The 27080-nt window shown below is 41.5% G+C and overlaps 1 protein-coding gene across 1 annotated transcript in view; it reads right to left on the bottom strand.

The window, feature by feature from the left end:
* Nucleotides 1-27080, bottom strand: part of LOC127527905 (macrophage mannose receptor 1) — a 183967-nt gene that overhangs the window by 33217 nt on the left and 123670 nt on the right. Inside the window, exons 40-44 of the mRNA XM_051928073.1 lie at nt 19078-19197; nt 17432-17578; nt 12352-12506; nt 7170-7269; nt 3551-3792 (exon numbers count right to left, since the gene is read on the bottom strand). Coding sequence (XP_051784033.1) covers nt 3551-3792; nt 7170-7269; nt 12352-12506; nt 17432-17578; nt 19078-19197 — 764 coding nt within the window. The remainder of the gene's footprint in view (nt 1-3550; nt 3793-7169; nt 7270-12351; nt 12507-17431; nt 17579-19077; nt 19198-27080) is intronic.

Below are 27080 nucleotides of genomic sequence, written 5' to 3'. Positions count from 1 at the left end.
CTAAATTGTCCCTAGTGTGTGCTTGGGGGGTGTGTGTGTGTGTGCCCTGTGGTGGGCTGGCACCCTGCCCAGGATTGTTTCCTGCCTTGTGCCCCTGTGTTGGCTGGGATTGGCTCCAGCAGACCCCTGTAGTTAGGATATAGCTGGATGGATATTAATGACATAGACATCAATATTGTTACTAAACCTCTCAGATTTGCAGTTGATACTAAAATCTGAGCAATGGCAAGTACTGAGGAGACAGCAGAACCAATTCCGATGAGCTTGGACAAGCTTCAGAAAATGCAGATTAATGTAGAAAAGTGCAAAGTACTGCATGTAAGCAAAAAGAATGCACTGTGGTGGGCGGCTGGCTGCTCAACCCGGCTGGGATGCCCAAAGAGAAGAAGGATGGGGGGAAGGCAGCTACTGTGAGACACTGTCTCCCCCAAGACACCAGACGGCAAGTTCCCTGTAGCATAGCAGTGCCCCGGATTCCCACAGGGCACCATGAGATATGGAATTTGGCTTCATGGTCCTGCTGGGTACCGTGGGTACCGCCAGGAGGCGCTGTAGGGAGACAGGGGGATTTTTGCTTCCGTATAGCCCGGAAGTACTCCAAAGTCACAGGGATGGAAACCCTGAAATGCTTTCGGGCTGAAGAAAACTTGAGCCCTTCATTTGACCTGGAAGTGCTGGCAAGTCACATGGGAGGAAGAACGGAAGCACTTTCAGGTAAAGGACTATATAAAGGACTATTGGGAACCCAGGAGTTGGGAAGTGTGTAGGGGAAAATTGTATTGATTTGTTATTGGTTTATTTGTGTATGGTGGCTGTGGTGATTAAAAGGCACTTTGGAGAAAGAAGAATAATTAAAAGATCTTCTTATTGCTTTTATCCTTTGTCTACGTCTGTCTGTTGGGTTTCACGGGGCGACAGTGCCCTCAAGCGTCTATAAATATAAGCTGGGAGACACAGTCCTAAAGGAAGCAACCTCTGAAAAGGATCAAGGGGTTCATGTTGACGCTAACATTTTAATTAACTAAGCAATGCACAGAAGCAATTATAAAGGAAAGTAAAATGTTAGGTTATATCATAAAAACTGTTGAATTTAAGTCAAGGCATATTATCCTCAAACTATATAATCCACAAGTAAGACCACATCTGGAGTATTGTGTGCCGATCTGGTCACCAAGGTACAAGAAAGATATAGCAGCACCTGAAGCCACGCAGAGGAGAGCAACCAAGTGCATTAATAACATAGATCCAACATTCTTTTTAGCTTAAGGGTAAATCCCATACTTGAGGACAACAGTGGAAATTAAAGAAAAGGGCATTTAGGGTTGAAGACAGAAAGCATTGCTTTATGCAAGGAGTTGTGGGTATCTGAAGCAAACTATGGAGCCATGTAGTTGAAGCAGAAATCTTGATATCCCTTAAGAAGGATCTGGATGAGATATTGGGCCAGCTTAGCTAAACAAGCGAGTTTGATGGAGTGAATGGTCTCCTTTCGGTTATCAAATTTCTTATGTTCTTTCCTAACCACAACCTCCAAGAGTATTGGAAATGTTGGTGCCCATGATCTTGGAGGTGCAGGGTGCTTTACGATAGTTCATTAATCTAAATTCTTTAACTCAGACATTTTTAGTAAACAAGTTTAGTAAACAAGAATATATATAAATAGTATAACACTCAGGGTCATCCATGGAGTCAACCGTTTTGAAAGCTGGAAAGCACTTTGTTTTTTCCTTATCTACTCAAAAACAGTGATATCACATTTTTATTAAATATTTTGTAACAATGAGTCATATTTGCTGGAATGTCATAAAATGTATTTGTGTGGAACATAAAAGACATGGCTGAAGTAAATTTCACAGACAGCAGGGTCCACTATAATAATTTCCTATTATTAATTGTGAAGGGTTCAGAGCTAACTATAGTTCACATTTCTTAAACACTCTCACATTTACATTTACAGAGTTAAAATCTAAGTTGAAGTCCACGGGGATGTGTTTGCATGTATTAAATGTGGAAAAGAGGAAAACATACAAATGTAAGCATCCTTTCTCAAGGTAAATTTGAAACACTAAGTTAATCAGTAATTGAGGTCGTATAGATTAGAAGGTTGCTCTGTAAGATTGAAGATTTCTAGTATATTCCTGTGCTTTTTAAATAGGAGCTTTTGAAATTTCAAAAAATTGTACAACACACTGTACTTGACATCTCTCAATCCAACCTAAGCTTTCCTGGAAAATTTTCTTGGAGATTAAATGTACCAAGATATAACAAAATCATTCCTTGGACATAGAGACAGGCATGATGACATGTGGTTTGCCTCTTTAACTCTAACCCAACTAGAAATGTTATCTTATATATAAACATCTACACGTGGAAGTGTGTGTGTCTGTCCGGCCTGGAAGAGAGAGGTGGAATTGGGGTAAGGGCTCCACCTCCAAGGAAACAGACCCTGGCTTAGCCACCAATAAATACACAAGCGATGTGAGCATGTCGGCAAAACGAATCCTCCTAGGAGAGAGAGGCCCAGAGTAGTTCCTTTCAATTACCTGACATCTCTACATCTCAGTTTTCTTTTTCTGACAATTTCAATAGTTTCTAGGACCCTGGGCTTTTTACAGCACGGGCTTACACAGCTAGTAGAATATAAGATACAACAGGATGAGAATTATCTAACATTATAAAACCAGGGGAACAAGCTCTAAAGAGTGAAAAATTTAGCAAAAATCCTCATTAGTCAATTTAACATGTACAATGGCAGCCATTTTATTTCTCATGAGGACATCTTAGCTGGTGTTTAAACTGGTTACAACTTTTTCATTTATCTTGTCTGCATGATGTCTGAGGGCTCTGGTATTGGACCACTGTTTCAGCGCAAACAAACTTCACAAGACTGGGGTAGCTGTATGAGATGAAAGGGAAAGGCCCATCCAGGCTTAGTACTCATCTTCATGTGAGGACAACATGGAATACTGCTGGGGTGGTAATTTCTGTATTTACGGCGAATACTCTGGCAGTTGTATCTCCAGGAGAAGAAACATGTACAATGCCAGTGGGAGACAATTGGGAACTTGTTAGATATTTACGAGACCACTAGTAGGTCTTCTTTGTTACATGTGAGTCTCTACTGTCCATAGAAAAGGGCATACTACCAGGACCTTTCCTGTCTCCTTGTGAAATTGTTTCAGCTCTGGACTACAGAAGCACTAAAGGGAGCTCCAGGAGGATAGCTAGAGTACATTTCAGGGCTAAACCTGAAAATATTCCTAGCAACTGAATTGGCTCTAATCTATGGTATAAAGCCTCCTCTTTCTCACTGGTCAAAATACAATATACAGACCATACTGTATCTGCATAAGGTGTGACTTACTGTAGTACCTAAAGTGTACCTTCCCCTGGACTTCCCTTGATTGTCTAACATTTTCAAACTGTTCATCCATTTTGAGAATGACAAATTGGGAACATCTCAATAACATCTTCAATGTACTCTAAGCAGGCACTAGAAGGTATGCAGATAATATTTTTTATATGTTAGTAAAATGATATTGGCCCTTACATCACGACTTAAACCAATCCATGCATCGGTCCTTCCTTGGAGCACAGCCCCTGCCAAAAATGCTTGCTCATAAGTGTGGTCGACGCTAGCTAGGTTTGCTTTCTGTTTTTCACAGGCCTTCTGAGCCTCTAGCCAAGTTGTCCGCTTATCAGTATCTTCCACAAGCAAATAGCAATTCTTCTTCCAGGAGATGTAACCACTAGGACAGTCTTTAGATGGTGGAGGAGGTGGAATATCACTTGCTATATGAATAAAACAAAAATATTATATTATCTTAACTTTAATATCTGAGTTTCTACAGAGGTGATTATTCAAATTAGTTTTACTCAGTACTAGGGGGCTTTGCCCCCACTCGCTTCTCTCACGAGTACCTAATAAAGTGGCCAGTGAGTGACACTTGCATGTATCATCTTATTTTGTCCTTATTTTATAAATAAATTGGTTTATTGCAGAAGGCATGTCTGGGTTATTTGTTGAAAAATGATTCTAGTGCCATGTTTAAAGTACAGCAGAGAAAATAAAAATATTTAACGCAGGCCTTCGCTGATGTATGAAACCTCGTTTGTAAATTATATACATCTCTTCATATTTCTGGCCTTCTGGCTGGAAGGTGAAACAGAGATCCTTGAGTGAGCAGAAGTTAAGATCCTCACATCTCCTACATTAATTTGGCATATCTGGGTGGACGTCTTACTGATTTTTTTTAACAAATTACTGGCATTGCTGAAGGCAAAACTGATAGTTAATTAACCGATTGAGTAACGTCAATTCATCAGTTCTTCTTCTCACGCCATACTGCACATTCCTACAATGTTTAAGCATGTATATTCTGAAGTATGCAACCTCTCGGGTATCTAAAGGTCCTGTCCTCTTCCTGAATGACAAAAAAGAAAAGTTTCCTTCCATGGACTCAGAGGATCTTTTTAATCCTTTCTCGACTCTAATGCTTTTGATGCTAGGTGTTCACAGAAAATATAATAAAAAAAACACACAATGGAGGTTTAGCCTCTGCTACATTGAACTCCTTTTTTTGAAGATCAAAATTTTCTGACTAGATGCATACTATCAAACTAACAAACTAGCTAGCATAAAGCTTAAAATTCTGTCTTTACCGTAAAGTGTAGCACACTCTGGTGAACTGGACATTTTCACAATTTTATGTTAAACTTTCAAACCTCTTTTTAGCCATGTCAGTGTCACAGTGGGCTGATATTAATTAAATGGTAGAAATCAGGAAAGATGTCAGAATTTATAGCATTAAACCTTACTGTATATGGTGTGGTTAAACAATTTCATTAGGGGCCTGAGAACACGTTTTATACTTTCGAGTGATTGTTACTGCCATCAGTGTATAATTTGACTTTTGCAAATTGCGGTTTAAGAATAGCCATGTTGTAGTAGAGAAATTGAGATTTTCTTAAATATTTTATTTAGTTCTGATTCTTAACACAAGTAGTCGTGCATTATTATGAAAGTAATCCTTAGATGGCAAGCCCCCCCAACTATCTACCCGAATTATGTGAATAAGGGAGATTCATTTGTTGCTGTCATTACTTGCACTATCCAATAGAAGACCTTCAGTACGGGGTCCTGGCTACACTCCTGACCCCTCTTTTCATGGCCTCAAACAACTCATTCCTAGTTTACGGAAATTGAAACTTGGCTGGAATTCCTTACTCCGGTATTGTGTGTGTTTGCCTTTAATTTATAAACAACCAGTTTTCACTTGACATTCACTTGTTCAAAAATTCTCAGTTTATTTTTTGACTTTACTGAATTATTTTAAATTAATTTAAAAAGTTAAACAGGTTTGCTGAGGAAATTCAAGACACACTTGAGTCACACTAATATATGGAAAAGAAAGATTTACTCAGATACTGCATGATACCAGAAAATTCGGAACAGAAATTCATTATGACTAAAGTCAAAAATGCACTTTCTGTACAGACGTTTGCTTTTACTTAAAGCTGCAGTTACAACTGGAGCTCATATATAAATACAGTAACTACATTGAAAAACATTTATTTTTATGAATGTGACTATAAAGAAGTAAATAAAATGCAAAATATAAATAAATAATAAATGCGTTAACTGCATAAATACAATACATAGTTGAATTGTGGGTTTCATAAGGCCTTACTTATCATTTTTATATAAAGTGTATTGTGATGGTGTACTGCAATAAAGGTGCTCTACAAGAATGTTTGTGGCCTGTAAGTTATTTTAATTACTATTTATGTTTATGATGTCATCATGTCACCATTTTTTAGTTTGTTTTTTTGACAAGTCCCATCATTTTCTTTGTTTTTCTCATAGGCACTGCTCAATGAAGTCTGCTGCTGTCATGTGAGAAGACTGCACTGCAATACAATGTGAGGTCATCAGGCTGCCATTATAAACGATGGAGATACACACTGACGGCCTTCCAAACATTGGTTTAATAAACAAAAGGAAAGCTCTAGCATTAATTGTAAACTAAAACATCACTTAAATGAAAGAAATATGAAGGCTCGTGTTTAAGTCTGAACCAGTACTGGTTTCATGACTTCAAGTTTATTTTTGCTAGTTTAATGTCTCCATTAACCTGTTTTGACTGTGGCTAACCTTCTGACATTCTTGTGCATTTCCTCTTGAAGGTCTTTCATTTCCTGGTCATTTAAATATATTGAAAAGTCCATTTAAGCTTGTACCATTCCGAATGATGACAACAGCTACTAATGGGTTATTTGTATTTGCATTTTTAAAAACTATTTTATATTTTTTTTTACGTCAAGCTCAAACACTGTTTCAGATTCCATCAGTCTACCTTGAAATTTACTTTTGACCTACTAAGTGCTACTCAAGAGGATTTGTAGGGCTTGCCTCTTACTAATTTCATGCTCTGGCTTAATGGTCAGCACTACATAAACATCTAAGTATTTATAAAAAAAAATGACAAAGCATCACCCATTGTTATCTAATCTGCCATTAAGAAACAAAAAAACACTACTTTTTCATATGGCAAAATAAATGTATGTCCAACATGAGAGGCCCACAAAGAATCCCACCAGTACACAATAAGTGGACCCCAGTCCACTATACATGTGTGGGAGACCTGGTGTGTAGGTGCTGGAGGTTTTCTGTGTATTGATACCTTGAAGAAATATCAGCCTGAGCTAAGTATCCGTTCACTAATTCAGCTAATAGGCTCACAGCATGCAAGGGTCTATTCTGTAAATCTTATTTTTCAATGATAACAAAGCTCACATTTGACCTTTTTACAAAGTAAAAACAAGTCTGCCTTTTACTAATAAAGGCTAAATCTTCTATAGACTTTTCTTCTCAGATATATATATACACGAGGGATGTTCAAAAAGTTTCCACACTTTTATATTTTCTTTGGAAACGGTGAAGGCGGGAGGAGTAACAATTGGGCATTAAAAAGTTGGTACGACATTGGGTAAGTTGCATCACAAAGGAAGGTGGCCATGCAGAAAAGTGATGTAATTTGTTTTTGAAATTCTTAATAAATAGAGTTAAAAAAAAGTGTGGAAACTTGTTGAATGTCCCTTGTAATTAAAAGATGTCAGGTGATCAAATTATTACTAGAAAAAAATTAAATAAACAAACATAGTCTTACATTTCTTTTTATAGCACACAAATCCAAGAGCAGATTCACATCCTCCGTCATTCCAGCGACCTGTTTCTCGAGAGCTGTGAAACATCATTACACAATGCTCCTTTATGAAGAAAAAGGAGAGAATTTAAAGTCAGCCTTCAGTAAATGAAGTAAGTTAGTACTGAATCCATTGTTCACCATTAGAGGATAAGCTTTCATATTGAGACTCTTATTAACAAGAAAAGCAACACACCAGTGCATGATTTATACACTTTCAAAGAATACGTAATCCAAACACCAGGACCCGCACACACAGAGAATCCTGGCAGTATATAAAAAATGCCCAAAATGACCCAGGGCCGGGGGGACAAGCTCACCAACTCCTTAATAAATACAAGGGCTTTACTACGCCAGGCGTTTTCAACAATCTCAGAAATATCAACCCCCAAATGAAGACTTTTGCGGGCGCATATACTGTAGTTACTAGTAAGAATTACAATCCAAGTTTGTGATATCAAAGAAGAATCAGAATGTGCATCTAGAATGTTGAACTCTCCACTACTATCAACTGATTTTGTATTTTTTTGACCTTTTACTCCATTTAAGTATATTTTAATATTTTACATCTCTTTCCCTTGTACCAAAAAATAAGAGAATTTGCAATCAAACTTGTCTTTGAATTTTTCATTCCTTTAAAGATAAACATTCAAACATGTTGCAATTAATATCTGCACACACTTATTTTCAATCTGTAAATATGCACTCTATGTGTACAGTCAAGAAGACTTAAGTTATTAAATTAATGTCTAATATGGCACAGGGTGGCGCAGGGAAACAGGAAATTTTAGAACTAGCCATTGGCAACCCTGGGACGTCGGCAGTTGTTTGGGACCAACGCAACCTCGTTTAGAACTGCCATTAGTTATAGTATAACAGAGCAGTGGAGTGGTGCACAACAAGCGTTCGCTGTGAAATCCTTTTATAAGAATGCTGATAGTGTAACTGCTGCACAAGGGGAATTTCGGCTTCATTACTAGTTAGGACGTTATGATCATGTCCCATCTGCTCACGCAATTACAACATGGGTGAGTAATTTCGAAGAAATGGGTTCAGCCTCAAAAGAGAAGTCCCCAGGTGGAGCCACTTCGCATACTCCCCAACAACTGATGGCAGCTATTCGACGATTGTTTAGAAGGCACGTCATTTCACGCAACGGTGACATTCCCTGGCCTCCGAGATCCCCAGATCTCACTGTTTGTGATTTTTTTTCTGTGGGGACATCTTAAAAGCCAAGTGTACTGCACACATCCTGCAACCATTGCTGCACTAAAAAGGAGGACTGAAGAGGAAATCGCTGGCACTCCTCTTGACATGTTACATCCGGCAATGCAGAATTTCCACAACAGGATGTCAGAATGTGTATGGAGAAAAGGACAACACCTTCATGATGTTTTCTTCAAAACATAAAATGAATATTGATTACCATCATTAATTGTATTTTGTAAGGTGTTTATTTGTGCATTGAACGTCAAATGAAAATTTCCCATTTCCCTCAGCCACCCTGTATATACAGTACAAACATTTGAATAATATGTAACTTAAGCAGCAAAGATGATTTCTTTTTTCTTCATGTGTCAGGACTATAATGTGCAAAATGTATTCTTTATGTACATTCTATAAAGTCTTCACCCCCTTGGAAGTTTTCACATGTTATTGTTCTACAAGATTGAATTACATGAAATTTTTCTCATGAACAGAAAAAACACTCCTTGATGTTATAAAGTTAAAACAGATCTCTGCAAAGTGGTCTACTTTTAACTACAAATATAAATAATTGACAGCATAAGTATTCGCTTCCTTCAAGTCAGTATTTTGTAGATATTCCTTTGTCAGCCATGACAGTGTGCTTTGCACATCTGGACACTGCACTTTTTCCTCCGTTTGTCTTTGTAAAACTGCTGAAGCTCTGTCAGGTTGCATTTGGACGATGAGAGAACAGCCTTCTTTCAAGCTGAGATTGAGATCTGGACTTGGCCTCAGCTACTCCAGGGGTCAGACTTAGAAAACTTGCTAACGCACAAAAAGAGGCTTGAAACGTGCGTACGCAGCTTTCAACACAAACGTCAACATTTTTAAATGCTTGTGTGTATTTAGCACAACTCTGACCCGTGCATATGCAAGATTTCAAAGAAACTGGGAAATGAAAAGACCCTTGATGAGGTTGGAAAATACAATCAAACCAGTTCACCCATATAATACTTCATATCACCATGTCATTATTAGAATGTGTGTTGATGTAATAAAACATATTATACCTCAAAAGTGATGAATATGATGTAGACTTTATTTTAGTTCTGCATATCTGCACAGAAGAACTGTTTTGGTTTTTCTTCAGGTTATATTGGCTACTTGTTGCTGCTTACTAGGGGATGGCTGATAGGTCACAAATATCTTTGCCAAACTTCTCTTCATCATGCCTGCTCTGCTGGAAGCCATTAACCTTCTGGTGAGGCGCTACAGTCAGTTTTCATATGGTGCGAGTGTACATATAGTACATAAACCCTAACATGTTTTTGCCAACATAAAAAGTCAATTTGCAGCAGTATTTAGTTCTTCTAATGTAATCAGAACAATTTCCTGCACTCATATTGCAATATCGACACCTAGTGAAAATGAAGCTGCTTTTGTTAACTGTGAGCAGTGACATTCCATTAAGGTACAAGTCATCTGTGATGCCAAGATGAGACTGGCAAACGCTGTGGCTCAGTGGCCTGGGTCAACCCATGATTCATTTATTTTGTGGCAAAGTATAGTCAGGTCCGTAAGTATTTGTACTGTGACGCAATTTTCATAATTTTGTCTCTGTACACCACCACCATGGATTTCAAAATAAAACAATCATTTTGTGAATGAAAGGTAGACCTTCAGCTTTAATTTAAGAGGTTTACCAAAAAGAGCTCACAGTGACAGCTTCCAAATGCAAATTTCATACTTGGTATCAATTCCAGACCTTTTACCTACTTAATATTTAATGAAATAATCAGGCAACTTTTGATCCCCTGGAAATCGATGTGCTATGCAGAAAAATGACTGCCATTCCTAAATGGCTCATGTGACATTTTTGGTGAACCCGTAAAATTAAGTGATGATTGATAATGATTGCATTATTCCAGATCCATTGTGATGGTGGTGTACAGTGGCAAAATTATGAAAATTGTGTCGCTGTCCAAATACTTATGGCAGACGTTGACGGTACCGTACATGATGGCTGGCTTGTTGGTAAGGTAACTGGCTGAACCCTCAGTGTTTCATATGGCCTGTACTATTTATTGTAACAGCAATCATATCATTACATGGGCCTGGTAATAGGCTTATGAGACATGTTCACATAAGCAGCTTTTACAAGATGATTGTGATTTGTAAAGGTAAAAGGTGTAGAAATGTGTGCATGTCTGTTCTTTTTTATTTTCCTGTTTTTTGGCACTCGAGCTCAGATTCGCACCGTTTTAAAAAATACATTATTGTTTTTAAGCCACATCTGTGCAGCTTAGGCTTCTTGCTTGGGGTCGTTGTCTTGCTGGAAAATAAATCTTCTCCCAAGAGTGCAGGTTTCTTCAAGACTGCGTCAGGTTTTCCTCCAATATTTGCCTGTATTTTGCTGCATTTATTTTACCCTTCAACCTCACAAGTCTTCCAGGGCCTGCTGCAAAGATTGTCCACACACCTTGATACTACCACCTCCTTGCTTCACAACGTGGATGGTGTGTTTTTGATAATGTGCACTTAGCTCTGTTTTGGTCTCATCATACCACAGATCCTTCTTCCAAGCCGACTCTGGAGTCTCCCATGTGCTTTCTGTCAGACTGTTGGCAAGACGTCCTGTGCATTTTGCTCTCTTTGCCACTGTCTCATAAAGCATGCTAGTGAGTTACACAATCCCTCCAATCTTACTAACTGTAGTTTGTAACTCCTTTAGAGCTATGACTTGCTCTCCTGGTGGCCTCCCTCACTTGCCTTCTTGCAAGATCAGTCCGTTTTTGCAGGTGGCCTGCTCAGATTTCCATCTCTGTCATGCTCTTTACATTTCTTAGTGACTGATTTAACTGGGCTGCAAAGAATATTCAGTGGTTTGGATATTTTCTTGTCTCCATTCCTTGAGTTGTGCTTTTCAATCTCCTTTTCACAGAGTTGCTTGAACTATTTTTTGGTTTTCATTCTGTAGGTTGAATCATAATACTGATGCCCTACAAGTTGGGCCTTCTACATAAGATTCTTTTAGTTTACAATCAATGGAAACCCTTAAACTACAGACAGGTGATCGCCATTTAACTAATTATATGACTTATAAAACCATATTGGCTGTATCAGTGATGATTTAGGTATGTCAAATTAAAGGGGGGGACTTATGTGAACAGTTATTTTGTGTGTTATATTTGTAATATCTTCAGACCACTTTGCAGAGATCTGTTTTCACTTTAAAATTACGGTCTTTTTTTGCTTATCAGTGACAAAACCTTCAAATTAAGTCCACTGTAATTCAACATTGTATAATCAAAAATTGTGAAAACTTTCAGGGGCGTTAATACTTTTTGAAGGCACTACTTTTTTTTTTACCTCCTCTTTGCTCAATCAGCTCCTGGCTTGCTGCTGCTGCTGCTGTGCCGTGTGATCTGCATCTCGCATGGCACTTTGAACATTTAAAAGCCAGTACAGTAGCTGTCCTACTCTTTGTCTTTTATTTCCGGCCCCGGGCATGGTTAAATCTTTTGGCACAAAGTCTCGTCTCACGGGACGTGAGTTCTTGATATTTTTTAGTTTATAATTTAAAAACGAAATAAGAATCTGAAAATCTGAAAGTTTGATAAACTTTGAAAAGAATGATACCAAACATATATATGTAGGTTTTAAAATAAGCCAGATTTAAAGCGTGACAAAAAAGTGATATAAAAATGTCACCGTTGCACTTTTAGGATTAGGATTTTTATGTATATAGAGTAGATATAAATATCAGGAATAATTTATAATTCCTTATAATTCGTACATAGCCTTTAATATGCTGAATGTTTCTCTCAGAGAAAATGTTTTAATGTAAAATGACATTTTTAAAATGTCATTTTTCAGTATACAGTAAGTTATAGTCAAACTGACTTTTAAAGTTTCCACAAACAGAACACAAATTATGTTGTCAAAAGTTTAGCTTTACCCCTGAATCTCCAGAATTGTTGGGCTCTCCAGTGTTCCAGTTGGTATATGTCACTTGACTCCCATCACTCCACGTGAACTTCCCTTCATGAAGAATATCTGACATGCCTATCCACACTGGAAACCGGATGTCCTCTAAGTAACTGGCCACAAAATCTGATAAAAGTAACATAACATGTCTGTTTATTGAATACAACAGAGACCTTGCGCTTTCATCCCACCATCTGACCACCTATCAGTGGCTTTTACTTACCAAATTCACACAACGAAAGTGTATCCTGGCAGTAACAAGTCTAACACTGGCAGTCGATTGCAGAGCACACCTCAAGTGCACACACACTCACAGCAGGATGTGGTAATCACTGAGGTAGTGTGAAACTGGGCAGACGACAGAGAGCGGAGCACACAAACCGATAGGGAATGTTGAGAGGGAGATCGGGCGCACTCTACAGACTGGCACAGAGTGCTTATATGTTATGAAGCCTAACATTGGATTATTTTAATAAACCAATTCTATGTGTGTCTGTTTTTTCTTTTTAATTTTTTAAGTGCTGTAAGTAATATTGAGTTCTGTAGAAAGAAAATGTAGTTAGCTTTAACACATTAATATTGTGGCCAGAGTGTGATGGGTGGCCACAGCCACTACCGGGCCGATACGCCAACAAAGTGGAAGGATCAGGGGAGAGGGCATTGATGAGGCAATACCTCCCCGAGACACTAGAGGGCAGCCCTCCTGGGTGGCTGTGGCACCATGGATTTCCGAAGAGCATGGCAGGACCTGGAGTTTGGTGAAGCCCTGCTGGGTTCAGTGGGGGCCGCCAGGGGGAGCTGCAGAGCCCTGTAGAGGACCTCCAGCACACCTGGGAGTGATTCCAGGTAATACTGATGAGCCACCTGGAACACTCCCGGGACCTGAATAAGAGGAGCCGCCTCACTCCATCGGGGGGCCAGCGTCGGGAGGAAGGAGTGGACAAAGCCTGAGGAAGAGTGGAGGTGGATGGACTGGTGGCAGCTAAGGGAATGGACTGTATATTGGTGTGGTGTTGGTGGTTTGTGCACTTTTGATTGTAAATAAATGCGGGTGGTGAGTTGAAGCTGTGTCCTGCCTGTCTGTGTCGGGGGTTAGGGTGACAGTACGCCCCCTAGTGGCTTACAACAGTTACAGATTATCTTATTTATTTTCATATATTTTGCTCACTTTTAGTCTTTACCTGTGATACACTTTTAAAGTCATGTGGGAAAAAAATCCTAAAGCAGGAATATATATTTTGTTAGCTGGCCACTAGAAAAATTGGGAGGCTGTGACTTCTGTTAATAGGGGCATGAATGAGTACTGATTGATAGGGTACTTCATTTTTTTATAATGCAGTTTATCGTAAAATTTAGAAGCAGTTATGAATTAAAAGGAACTCCTTAATGAATAAATAAGGAGCTAAAAAAGAGACATATAAGACATCTGAAAACAAATGCTAAAAAGCATATTAAGAGGTCTAAAAGGCAGCTAGAGAGAAATACAGCAGAAAGAAATTCTTTAAATATTTTAGTAGCAAAAGAACGATAAAGAAGGAGGTGAAGAGTATTAGGAACAGGCAAGGTGAGCTAGAATATACAGAAAGTGAAATAGTAAACATTTTAAACTTGCATTGTTTTCAAATTTACACTTTGGAAGAAGTCAATAACCTTCCCAAAGTAACAGGGACTACTAAGGAGGTGATTAGTGATTTGGAAATTGTAGAGGGATAAGTGCTGCTTAGATTAAATAAGATGAAATACAACATGTTACCAAGAACAGGTAACATTTATCTTTAATTGCTTAAAGAAATTAGTAAGTACATATATAAACTTGACCTTATTAGAAGAACCTAGTAGTCATAGTAGACTTATCTACACCCAGGCAGAAACAATAAAGAAAGCTATAAGGATGTAAGGTTATATATCAGTCTGTGCACAGTTTTGGTTTCCACATTAACAAAATGTTGTACTAGTGCAAGAGACAGTCCAGTGAAGAGCAATTAGATAGATAGATAGATAGATAGATAGATAGATAGATAGATAGATAGATAGATAGATAGATAGATAGATAGATAGATAGATAGATAGATAGATAGATAGATAGATAGATAGATAGATAGATAGATAGATAGATAGATAGATAGATAGATACTTTATTAATCCCAAGGGGAAATTCACATACTCCAGCAGCACCTTACTGATACAAAAAACAATATTAAACTAAAGATTGATAATAATGCAGGTAAAAACAGACAATAACTTTATATAATGTTAACGTTTACCCCCCCCGGGTGGAATTGAAGAGTCGCAAAGTTTGGGGGAGGAACGATCTTCTCAGTCTGTCAGTGGAGCAGGACAGTGACAGCAGTCTGTCGCTGAAGCTGCTCTTCTGTCTGGAGATGACACTGTTTAGTGGATGCAGTGGATTCTCCATAATTGATAGGAGCCTGCTGAGCGCCCGTCGTTCCGCTACAGATGTCAAACTTTCCAGCTCCATGCCAACAATAGAGCCTGCCTTCCTCACCAGTTTGTCCAGGCGTGAGGCGTCTTCCTTCTTAATGCTGCCTCCCCAGCACACCACCGCGTAGAAGAGGGCGCTCACCACAACCGTCAGATAGAACATCTGCAGCATCTTATTACAGATGTTGAAGGATGCCAGCCTTCTAAGGAAGTATAACCGGCTCTGTCCTTTCTTACACAGAGCATCAGTATTGGCAGTCCAGTCTAATTTATCACCCAGCTGCACTCCCAGGTATTTATAGGTCTGCACCATCTGCACACAGTCACCTCTGATGATCACGGGGTCCATGAGGGGTCTGGGCCTCCTAAAATCCATCACCAGCTCCTTGGTTTTTCTGGTGTTCAGGTGTAGGTGGTTTGAGTCGCACCATTTAACAAACTCATTAATTAGGTCCCTATACTCCTCCTCCTGCCCACTCATGATGCAGCCCACGATAGCAGTGTCATCAGCGAACTTTTGCATATGGCAGGACTCCGAGTTGTATTGGAAGTCCGATGTATATAGGCTGAACAGGATCGGAGAAAGTACAGTCCCTTGTGGTGCTCCTGTGTTGCTGACCAAAATGTCAGACGTGTAGTTTCCAAGACGCACATACTGAGGTCTGTCTTTAAGATAGTCCACGATCCATGCCACCAGGTATGAATCTACTCCCATCTCTGTCAGCTTGTCCCTAAGGAGCAGAAGTTGGATTGTGTTGAAGGCACTAGAGAAGTCTAGAAACATAATTCTTACAGCACCACTGCCTCTGTCCAAGTGAGAGAGGGATCGATGTAGCATATAGATGATGGCATCCTCCGCTCCCACCTTCTCCTGGTATGCGAACTGCAGAGGGTCGAGGGCGTGTTGAACCTGTGGCCTCAGGTGGTGAAGCAGCAACCTCTCCATGGTCTTCATCACATGTGATGTCAGAGCAACAGGCCGGAAGTCATTCAGCTCACTAGGACGTGATACCTTTGGGACTGGGGTGATGCAAGATGTTTTCCAAAGCCTCGGGACTCTCCCCTGTTCCAAGCTCAGGTTGAAGATGCGCTGTAGAGGACCCCCCAACTCCGATGCACAGACCTTCAGCAGTCGTGGCGATACTCCATCTGGACCCACTGCTTTGCTGGCACGAAGTCTCCTCAGCTCTCTGCTCACTTGCGCTGTTGTAATTATGGGTGGGGATGTCTCTCCTATGCTGGTATCAGCAGAAGGATGTGTGGAGGGTGCAGTACTCCGAGGTGAGAGTGAGAGTGGGTTAGGGTGGTCAAACCTGTTAAAGAAGTTGTTCATTTGGTTTGCTCTCTTCATGTCTCTCTCGGATGGTGGTACCCCGCTTCGAGCTGCAGCCAGTGATGATCTTCATCCCATCCCACACTTCCTTCATGCTGTTATTCTGCAACTTCTGCTACAGCTTTCTCCTGTACTGCTCCTTCGCCGCCCTGAGCTGGACTCGGAGTTCCTTCTGCACGCGCTTGAGCTCATGCTGATCACAGTCTTTAAAAGCCCTTTTCTTCTGGTTCACAAGGCCCTTGATGTCACTCGTAATCCATGACTTGTTGTTAGCATAGCAGCGTACAGTTCTTACTGGAACTACAATGTCCATACAGAAGTTGATGTAGTCAGTAGTGCAGTCAACAACTTCCTCAACGTTCTCACTATGTGATCCCTGCAGGATATCCCAGTCTCATTCAGGGACTGAGAGGTATAAACGTTGAGGAGAAACTGAAGGAGATGAACCTTTTCAGTTTAAGCAATAATAATAATAATAATACATTTTATTTATATAGCGCCTTTCCCATGCTCAAGGCACTTACAGAATATAATAAAGAACGGCAGAATATACAGTATATAGCATTGTACAAACCAGATAAATAAATAAAGAAGATTAAGACAGTAAATTCTGAAAAAAAAACAGACAACATAATTGATGGTCTAGCACACACATACAGGTTACATTAGCATCTTGACAGAGAAGTAAACTGAGAGAAAGGTAATAAAGTCAAGTAGAGCTAAAAGGAGATTAAGAGCTGACATCACTGAGGTGTTTAAACCATGAAGGGAATTAGTACAGCGGATCCAAGCAGTTACTGTACTTCAAAATACATTTTTGAAAAAGAACACGGGGTCATGGTTAGACACTGCAGATTTCGCACAAATGTTACAAAGTTTTTCTTCATGGAATCAACCACTGACACATGGAATAAACTACCAGGTAATGTGAGGGAGAAAAACCTTATGGACCTTCAAATCTCGACTTGATGTTATTTTGGGGAATTTAGGTGAAAAGAATGGGCCAGCTTTTTACTTTGTTCTAATTGTTCTAATGTTCTAAAATCAGATGATATCATCTCTTGTAAAATATTACGAGAATAAGATGACTTTGAGTAGAATTTGGATCTAAGCATAGCCAATCACGACAAATGTACACTGCATAAGCTCTTTAGTAAGCTGGCAATTAAGAAACAAATCAAAAAATCATTTCCTTTAACAGTTTTTCTATTAACTATCAATTTCAATTATTTTTGCTAGTAATTACTTATTACATTCTTTTGAGAGATCCACTTACCATTTTCATATTGGTTTTGGATGACAGCCAGACTTGCTTCATGTTGTTCACACCATTTCCGGGCGTATGACCAGTTAGCATGAAACTCATCCTTGCCTTCATGCTTTCCCTTAAAAAGGAAGCATTTATTTCCAAAGAGCAGCCAGTCTTATGAAGAAAAAAAAAAAGAATGTGAACGTTAGTAGGCTTTGCACCCTGGGAACCAAGTTACCCGAACTGTTTTATAACATTTTAGTCATTATTTAACACTCTGATGCTGACCTTTCTGTTCATAAAATAGGTCATTATGATAGCAATTGACAACAAGAATTCATAATTAATTGAGGAATTACAGTATTTGAGGGATCCTCTAGAGTACCTCTTTCTCCTGCACGATTTGGCTCAAAAACAAATCCGCACAGGCTTAAGTTTTGAGTTTGCTATTTTTCCGTCTAGCCATTTTAGCTCTAGACAGTCCTCAAGAACTGTGACACTACATGGAAAACTGATGGGATGTGTGTATTGTCAAAGTTTGCTGGTATTAAGCATCTCGACACACTCACTCACCCTTAGTGTGTGTATAGTGTGTATAATTTACTTCAATAAAGTTTATTAACAGTAATACTGTAGCAGCATGGTGACCATCTTTAGATCCTGTGTTGACAGATATTGGTTAGGCAGTGCTTTTATATGGCAATAAACAATAGTGCCAAAGTCACCTTGAGAAAACATAAAACTGACAAAACTTTTTAAATAAGAACCGCCATGTCATCTGTACACCCAGCATCATCAGTACAGCCAGTGGAAGTATTCCACTTGACTGTACAATAACTAAATCAGATCAAAACTGGCCAGAGAAGGAGACAGCAATGGTGACAACATTTTCACAGTTTATAAAACTGTGTCCCAACCCTTATACTTTTTGATTCCAAAAAACAAATGTGAATTTTACAGTGGCTCTGAAAAAATTATTTAATCACGATCACCAACAGAAATCAATGAAGGCATAATATGAGGTACAATCAAAAGCTTTTCTCTTTAAATGAAACTCTGTTTTATCCCCTTATTTGCAGAAGAGCACTAATTTAGTTGATATCTAGGCATATTACTAGGCTTTAAAAAATCTTTAAATAAAGTTATTTAAATGTTTTACTACTGTGTTGTAAAAAGTAACATGTTTTGCTGTGTTTTCTTGATAATCTAGATCTGGACTGAAATAACCACAGACTGTAGACCACTGTGAATTTTGCCATTGACCAAAAAGTTAATAATGCCCACAAAATGTGAAGAAATACTAAAATATTTGATGAGTTATTTAATAATTAATTTAACTGCAATTTATATTAGATGTCATTCTATTATTTGAAAATGAAATTAGCTAGTACTTAAGTGCACACAGACAATCTGAATGAAAAAAGAAGACAAATGTACATCCTGGAATTTGATATTGAACACTGTATGATAGTGAAACAGCATTTATGTCAGAAAATGTAATTATCTTTTATAAAATCTGTTCATTTGTATTAATGGCAGGGTAGCTTGTGGCTGTTATTAGGTGGGATAGTCACCAGTTGTCCAAACAGTTCTAACATGGACAGATGGGGATATCTGTAGTTGCTCATCATTTGTTTTATATTTATCTGAGATGATTCATCATGGCATCTCACCTTTTGGACAGTTTCCACTCCAAGGCTGAGTCGGCGGAGGTGACGTGTGATGGTTTCCCAAGTATTTTTTACAAATGTATCCTGCTGATTTCTTCCCACAGTTCATGTCATACCAAGTTCCTGTAAAATAAACAAAAAAAAGACAAAACTGTGAAACAGATAATCTATACCTATTTTATGTCATATAGTGCAGAAGAAAAATTATACAGTAATCCCTCCTTGATCGCGGGGGTTGCGTTCCAGAACCCCTCGCGAAAGGTGAAAATTCACGAAGTAGAAACCATATGTTTATATGTGTAGCAGTGCTACTTAAGAACTCAGGGGCTGCTGGGGTCAAAGGTAGCCACAGGCAGATAAAAGGAGGGCAGAGGGCAAAGAGGAAGAAAGTTTTGTTTTTGGTTTGTATTGTTTGTTGCGGTTATTTGTCGTCTCTCCTGCTGTTATTTGAACTGTGATCATTGTGTCTTGGACTGTATTCGTTTGTTGGGGTCTGGATTGTCTGTCTACTTGTTCACTGAGAGCTGTATTGGATTATTGGATTTTCCGGAAGAGTGGAGCGCTCCCGAATCAACCATCAACCATCAACCTCATCAGTAAATACCGGTAGGACTGTATTTTCCCTTCTCCATTGCAACTTACAGATCGCTGGACTTAACTTGGTCACTATTCGTCTTTCAACCTGTTTCTTATATATGGACTTGGCTGTGTGGTGTTTGTGTTTATTTTGTGTATGTGTAATATCGCCGAAGGGGTCAGGGGTGGTATTACTGTTTTTATTACTCAATTCGTGTCATTATATTTATAATTGTTTGCCATTCCCAGTGTGCTTATTTGTCTCTGTGGTGAGAGTGTGTGGGTCGATCCAAGGCTGGGGACGTTCCTGGGATCTCTGCTTTTAAAATAAATAAATCACCGACTTCTTTGGCGGTGTGAATCTTAGCGGCTCCTGACCGCTACAGATTTTGGCGAGCCGGGTAGGAGCCAGGTTAATTACGTTCCCTGCTGACCGACTTTACATACACATCCGACTAAAGCATGTCTGTTGTAAGCGCAGTGCAGGGCGAGGAGCTTGAGCTGAGTGGACCGCTGGTGGACGTACGTCCGCAGCCTAGGCCACGTCACGTTACGGTCAGAGCCCCGGAGGAAGAATTGAGCCTGCTGGATTCCCTGTGTGTCTCCAGTCCGGAGCAGCCCAAGACGGATGAGGGACGGCTTCTGCATGACCTGACGTTGCGCCTTGAACAGCTAGAGACGCGGGTGGATCACATCGCCGGCAGTTTTCTCAACCGAGATGAAACCATCCATGATCTCATCGATGCCACGGCCACCCGAGTTTCCGGTGAGGCGGTTGTGAGGGTGCAGCGTCTGGAGCAGTCCTTCGCGAAGTGTGTGCAGCGCCTGGAAGCCAATATGAGGGAGGAGATCAGGAGGCAGGTGCAGGATAGCTGGCGTGCCGTCACGCAGCCACTGGGGCAGTCGACTCCTTTAGCGGGAGTGGGGATCAACTGGGGACAGTCGTCCTTGTCCGTTGCGATGCCGCGGATGGAGTTCCCTAAGCTGGCCCCTCAGTGTGCACCCACGGGCATTGTCGACTTTGCGGAGGAGGTCGACTTGTTCGTGGAACTACATCCTCTGAGTGGAGCCGAGCTGCGGGGATTCCTGAACACGGCACTCAGCGGGCCGGCGCGCTCTTGGTGGTTTGCTGAGCGGCACAAGTGTAACACCTGGGCGGAGTTTCGCGCTGCCTTCCTGAAAGCATTCCTCTCAGATGAATACCAGGTGCTGTTGGAAGAAAAGCTCCGGACCTTTGTACAGAAGCCATCGCAGAGTCTCAGGGACTTTGTCTTTGAGTTCCGTGCGTTGTGCCTTAAGTGGCGATCTGACATGCGTGAGGAAGAGTTATTGCGACGTGTCCTTGACGCTTGTGACCCTCGGGTGGCGGCTACTCTGAGGGGGGTCGTGAAGTCGGTAGATGAGTTGGTGAAGGTGGGGTCCCGAGTGGAAAAGGACTGGGCGGCTATCGGGATTAGTGGGTCTCAAAAGGGTCCCACGTCTCGGGATGTCTCCTGTCCCAAACCACGAGGGAAAGCCTCAGTGGATCCCCGTGCCAATCTCACCCTGGTGCAAGCCACCTTGCCCCTCTTAGTGCTGCCCGTACAAGTGCGAGGTGTTACTGGAGAGGCGGTCGTAGATACAGGGAGCACTTATACCCTTATGAAATACAGCTTGTGGGAAAAGCTTGAAGTGCCTCATGAGCAATTAAGGGGAAGTGCAAAAGTAAAATTCTTTCTTGCGGATGGAAGGGCGCACGTGGCCAGGGGCAGGGTTCCTATGAGGCTCTGCTTACATGAGAAACACTGGGAGACAGAGGTTTACATCCTGGAAGATGACCACCTGTCAATGCCCTTATTGCTGGGAATGGACTCTCTTGTGTCGGTAGGTCTGACTATCCATCTGTCGCGGCTGGAGTATGAGTTGCCGGGGGGTGAAGTCCATCGGTTTGGGACGAAGGCTCAAAGCAATCTGGTTTGGCCTAACTTGTGTTATTATCTCGCGCAGTTGGTGGATGAGCCCAGCCCAGTAGAGAAGGCTATTCTTGAACAGCCAGAGCTCGTTCAGCCACTGCTTAGGAGGTGGCACTCGGTGTGGACGGACAAATTGGGTCGGACTGAGGTGGTGTGTCATCACATTCACACAGTCGACCCTGTCCCTGTTCGGCACAGAGCCTACAGAGTGTCGCCTCTGAAAAGAGGAATAATCAAGGAGTGGGTTGGCCAGATGTTGGAAGAGGGGGTCATCGAGCCTTCCACCTCGCCATGGGCTAGCCCCATGGTACTCGTTCAGAAGGCCGACAGGACCTACCGATTCTGTGTGGACTATCGGGAGCTGAACAAGAAGACCTTGGATGACGCTTACCCCATGCCACTCATTCATGACATCTTGGAGTCTTTGCATGGGGCAGCAGTGTTCAGCTCCCTTGATTTGAAGTCAGGGTATTGGCAGGTGAGGATGGGGAAGAGTAGCATGGAAAAGACGGCCGTCATCACCCCGGAGGGGTTGTTCCAGTTTCGGGTGATGCCCTTTGGACTGAAAAACGCTGGGGCGTCATTCCAACGGCTAATGGAGCAGGTACTCCGGGGACTCATTGGGAAGACCTGTTTTGTTTATATTGATGACATCATTGTATTCTCCCCATCTGTCCAACAACATCTTAAGGACCTCGACCACATCTTCCAGAAACTGCATAAGGCTCATCTCACCCTCAACATCAAGAAGTGTAGATTTCAGCAAGACCATCTGAACTTCCTCGGCCATGTGGTGTCAGCAGACGGGGTCCGAGTGGACCCGAAGAAAATTAAGTCCATCTTGGACTACCCAGCTCCCCAGGAGGTAAAAAGTCTCCAGCGCTTCCTGGGGATGGCTGGGTGGTTCCACAAATTTGTGCATGGGTTTGCCGACATCGCTGCCCCTTTGTTCCAGTTGCTGAGGAAGGGATCCCCTGGGAGTGGTCACCAACGTGCCAGGACTCTTTTGAAAGACTCAAACAGGCCCTGATATCGCCACCAGTCCTGGCACAGCCTGATCCGTCATTAACCTTTCAGGTCCACACTGACGCAAGTGACCTCGGGCTCAGCGCCGTTCTATGCCAAACTAGCCAAGGAGAGGAAAGAGTGGTGGCCTATGCTTCTCGGTCACTAAAGGGCGCCGAGTATAATTATTCCACCACCGAGAAGGAATGCCTCGCTGTCGTGTGGGCCGTGGAAAAGTGGCGGCACTTCCTGGAGGGAACATCGTTTGAAGTCTACACTGACCATAGGGCTCTGACCTGGGCATTCAATTGCCCGAAGACCACATCTAGGCTAACAAGGTGGTTATTGCGCCTCCAACAGTTCACGTTCAGGGTGTGCTATCGGAAGGGTAGTGCTAACGTTGTGCCCGATGCCTTATCACGGGTTCACGAGCCCGCACCAGTGGTATGTGCGGTATCGGTCTCTAACCCTTGACCTGATCTTCCCCTGAACATGCAGGAAATCGTTCAATCTCAAGCAGCCAGTCCTGTATGTCAGGAGTTGAGAGAGGGCTCGGGGGGGAGGCCTGACCGCATACATTATAGGGAACTTCAAGGGGCACTCTATCGCTGCGTTCCAACAAAAGATCGGGGTTACCATTATCAGTTGGTAGTGCCCGAGACATATGTGCCCAAGTTCCTACAGTATTATCATGATAGCCCGATCGGTGGTCACCTTGGACGTACTAAGACACTGTTTAAAATCTTGGAGGTGGCATGGTGGCCGACTGTACGCAAAGACGTCTGGTCCCATGTCCAAACTTGTACCACCTGTCAGCAATACAAAACCCCACATGGTCTCCCCTCGGGACAGCTTCAGCCAGTAACCGTCACTACCCCGGGGGAAAGCCTAGGCGTGGACCTAATGGGACCATTTCCTGCTAGCAAGGACCGGAAGACCTACCTGATGGTGGTTGTGGACTATTTTACTCGCTGGGTGGAGCTATTCCCTTTGGCTAATGCCACCGCCAAGAAGATATGTTCCACCCTGAAGGATGAGATATTTACCTGATGGGGGGTGCTGAAGAACATCATCACAGATCGGGGCCCGCAATTTACCGGCTCAGAGGCCGAAGAGTTGTGGAAACAATGGGGGGTGGTTCACCTGAAAACTACAGCATACCATCCCCAATCAAATCGCACTGAGCGGGTGAATCGTACCCTGAAGACCATGATAGCATCCTTCGTCGGAGACCACCATCAGGATTGGACAAAGTGGCTGCCTGAGCTGCGGTTCGCATTGAACACGGCGGTGCACGAGGTTACAGGTGAAACCCCTGCATTGTTAGCTTTAGGCAGACAGATAAACGGTCCTCTGGAAAGGATTATTGAACTCAACCCACCTAAACCAGACACATCACTACACAATCACTTGCAAAGTATCCAACACATCACACAACAGGTAAAAGAGAGAATGGTGAGGTCCCAGTCCAGACAATCTCAATCGTACAACCAGAGACATAAGCTTGTGCAATTCTCCGTTGGGGAGAAAGTCTGGATCAGGACTCATCCCCTCTCCAAAGCCTCTGAGAAATTTACTGCTAAACTGGCTCCTAAGTGGTTCGCCCCGGCTACGGTTGTCCAAAAGAAGGGACCTGTGACCTACGCAATAGAGTGGGGATTGCCAGGGACTAAAAAAATAGACACGGTAAACATCTCCAATCTCAAGCCTTGGTTCGGCCGTACACCATGGCCTGGGGGTGGGGATTGTAGCAGTGCTACTTAAGAACTGCATCTCCCAGCAGTCCCTGCTGGGGCTGCTGGGGTCAAAGGTAGCCACAGGCAGATAAAAGGAGGGCAGAGGGCAAAGAGGAAGAAAGTTTTGTTTTTGGTTTGTATTGTTTGTTGCGGTTATTTGTCGTCTCTCCTGCTGTTATTTGAACTGTGATCATTGTGTCTTGGACTGTATTCGTTTGTTGGGGTCTGGATTGTCTGTCTACTTGTTCACTGAGAGCTGTATTGGATTATTGGATTTTCCGGAAGAGTGGAGCGCTCCCGAATCAACCATCAACCTCATCAGTAAATACCGGTAGGACTGTATTTTCCCTTCTCCATTGCAACTTACAGATCGCTGGACTTAACTTGGTCACTATTCGTCTTTCAACCTGTTTCTTATATATGGACTTGGCTGTGTGGTGTTTGTGTTTATTTTGTGTATGTGTAATATCGCCGAAGGGGTCAGGGGTGGTATTACTGTTTTTATTACTCAATTCGTGTCATTATATTTATAATTGTTTGCCATTCCCAGTGTGCTTATTTGTCTCTGTGGTGAGAGTGTGTGGGTCGATCCAAGGCTGGGGACGTTCCTGGGATCTCTGCTTTTAAAATAAATAAATCACCGACTTCTTTGGCGGTGTGAATCTTAGCGGCTCCTGACCGCTACATATGGTTATTTTTATATTGTCACGCTTGGGTCACAGATTTGCACAGAAACACAGGAGGTTGTAGAGAGACAGGAACTTTATTCAAATACTGCAAACAAACATTTGTCTCTTTTTCAAAAGTTTAAACTGTGCTCCATGACAAGACAGAGATGACAGTTCTGTCTCACAATTAAAAGAATGCAAACATATCTTCCTCTTCAAAGGAGTGTGCGTCAGGAGCAGAGAATGTCAGAGAGAGAGAGGAAAAAGCAAACAATCAAAAATCAATAGGGCTGTTTGGCTTTTAAGTATGCGAAGCACCGCTGGACAAAGCAGCTGCAAGGAAGGGAGCAATGTGAAGGTAGTCTTTCAGCATTTTTTAGAGGAGCGTCCGTATCCTCTAGGCCAGTGTGCGAACAGCTCCTCTGCTCACACCCTCCTCCATCAGGAGCAGAGAATGTCAGAGCAAGAGAGAGAGAGAGAAAAGCAAACAATCAAAAATCAATACGCGCTGTTTGATCTTTTAAGTATGCGAAGCACCGTGCGGGAAGCATATCACTTGACAAAGCAGCCACAGGTAAGCCCAGCAAGGAAGGGAGCCATGTGAAGGTAATCTTTCAGTGTTTTTTGAGGAGCGGCCATATCCTCCAGGGGTGCAAACAGCCCCCCTGCTCACGATATATTTGAGGAGTTTTATTTAATACGTAATACACGCTCTGGTTGGGTAGCTTCTCAGCCATCTGCCAATAGCGTCCCTTGTATGAAATCAGCTGGGCAAACCAACTGAGGAAGCATGTACCAGAAATTAAAAGACCCATTGTCCGCAGAAATCTGAGAACCAGCAAAAAATCCGCAATATATATTTAAATATGCTTACATATAAAATCCGCGATAGAGTGAAGCCGCGAAAGTCGAAGTGCGATATAGCGATGGATTACTGTATATATATATATATATATATATATATATATATTGATTGGAGTCTTAAAATGACCAAAAGCCTTTATCAAGTACAGGATGTGAAAAATATTTTGGATTAGGATTAGGAAGCACATTTTGACAACAGAAGATTACAACATTACTGAAACATTAGAAGCTTGACTGTCACCAATATGGTGTTATGCCTGGAAAAAAACAATAGTTTTTCCATTTTTAAAGCACAGTGTAAAAAACAAAAAAAAACATAAAAATGGAAGTGCATAATTTGCACATTGCTCAGTCCTGGGGGTTGAAACTTCTGCCAGAAGATCAAGCACGCCATTGCTTCAAATGCCTCTCATGGCTGCTTCAGTGGTCAGTTTATGAACAATGGGAATGACTGATTTGAAACGAGAAATAGCACCCGGTTTCTAAAATCTGTCATAAAATCTGTACAATGAAACAAAAATATCTGAAAGAGCATGTGTGATTATATTAAAGTTAATTTTAAATTCACAAAGGTATTTGCTTCACAATAACAAAATATACATATTGCATAGCTACATAGATAATGGAAGTTTATGTATCCCCCTTAATAGCTAACTTGCTAATGGAACATTCCTGACACTCTTCTTAAATTTTGATGTAACAGATAGAAAGACAGTTTACTTGCAAATGGAAAGCTATAGAGGTGTACAGTTTTCTAACTGAATGTCATATCATTTATAGTAATGTATACAGCAATGTGCTTAGCACAATAAAGAGCTGTGGTAAAGCGAGTTAGAGGTCCGTGGCGTGCAGGATTCTAGTACATAAAAAGAGTGTGCCGCAGCAAAGCCATGTGGCTCTGGAGTGTTTAGTGGGGATATTGGCTGGTCTCGTATTCACATGTAAACGAAATCAGCTTGGCCGGTTTCCTCATTCCTTCATGGGTCATTCATTAACTGAAAGTACCTGCACTCACAAACTCTAAAGAACCTGAAAGAGAAAGAAAGGGGATCAGAGAAAGGAAAGAAAAGAATCAAGGAAACGAGTTCAATGAAAAAGATCGAGAAGTGAAAGAGAAGTTGGAGAACAACTCACATGGGAGCCAATGTGATCACAAGGTGGAGACGCTATCAAGAAAAACTCCCTGAAGGAGCAGAGTGAGGGGC

This window comes from Erpetoichthys calabaricus, chromosome 5, assembly GCF_900747795.2.
Source record: "Erpetoichthys calabaricus chromosome 5, fErpCal1.3, whole genome shotgun sequence".
NCBI classification, from domain to species: Eukaryota; Metazoa; Chordata; class Cladistia; order Polypteriformes; family Polypteridae; genus Erpetoichthys; species Erpetoichthys calabaricus.
Note: the sequence above shows the minus strand (reverse complement) of the source record. Positions and strands in the feature narration are given on the sequence as shown.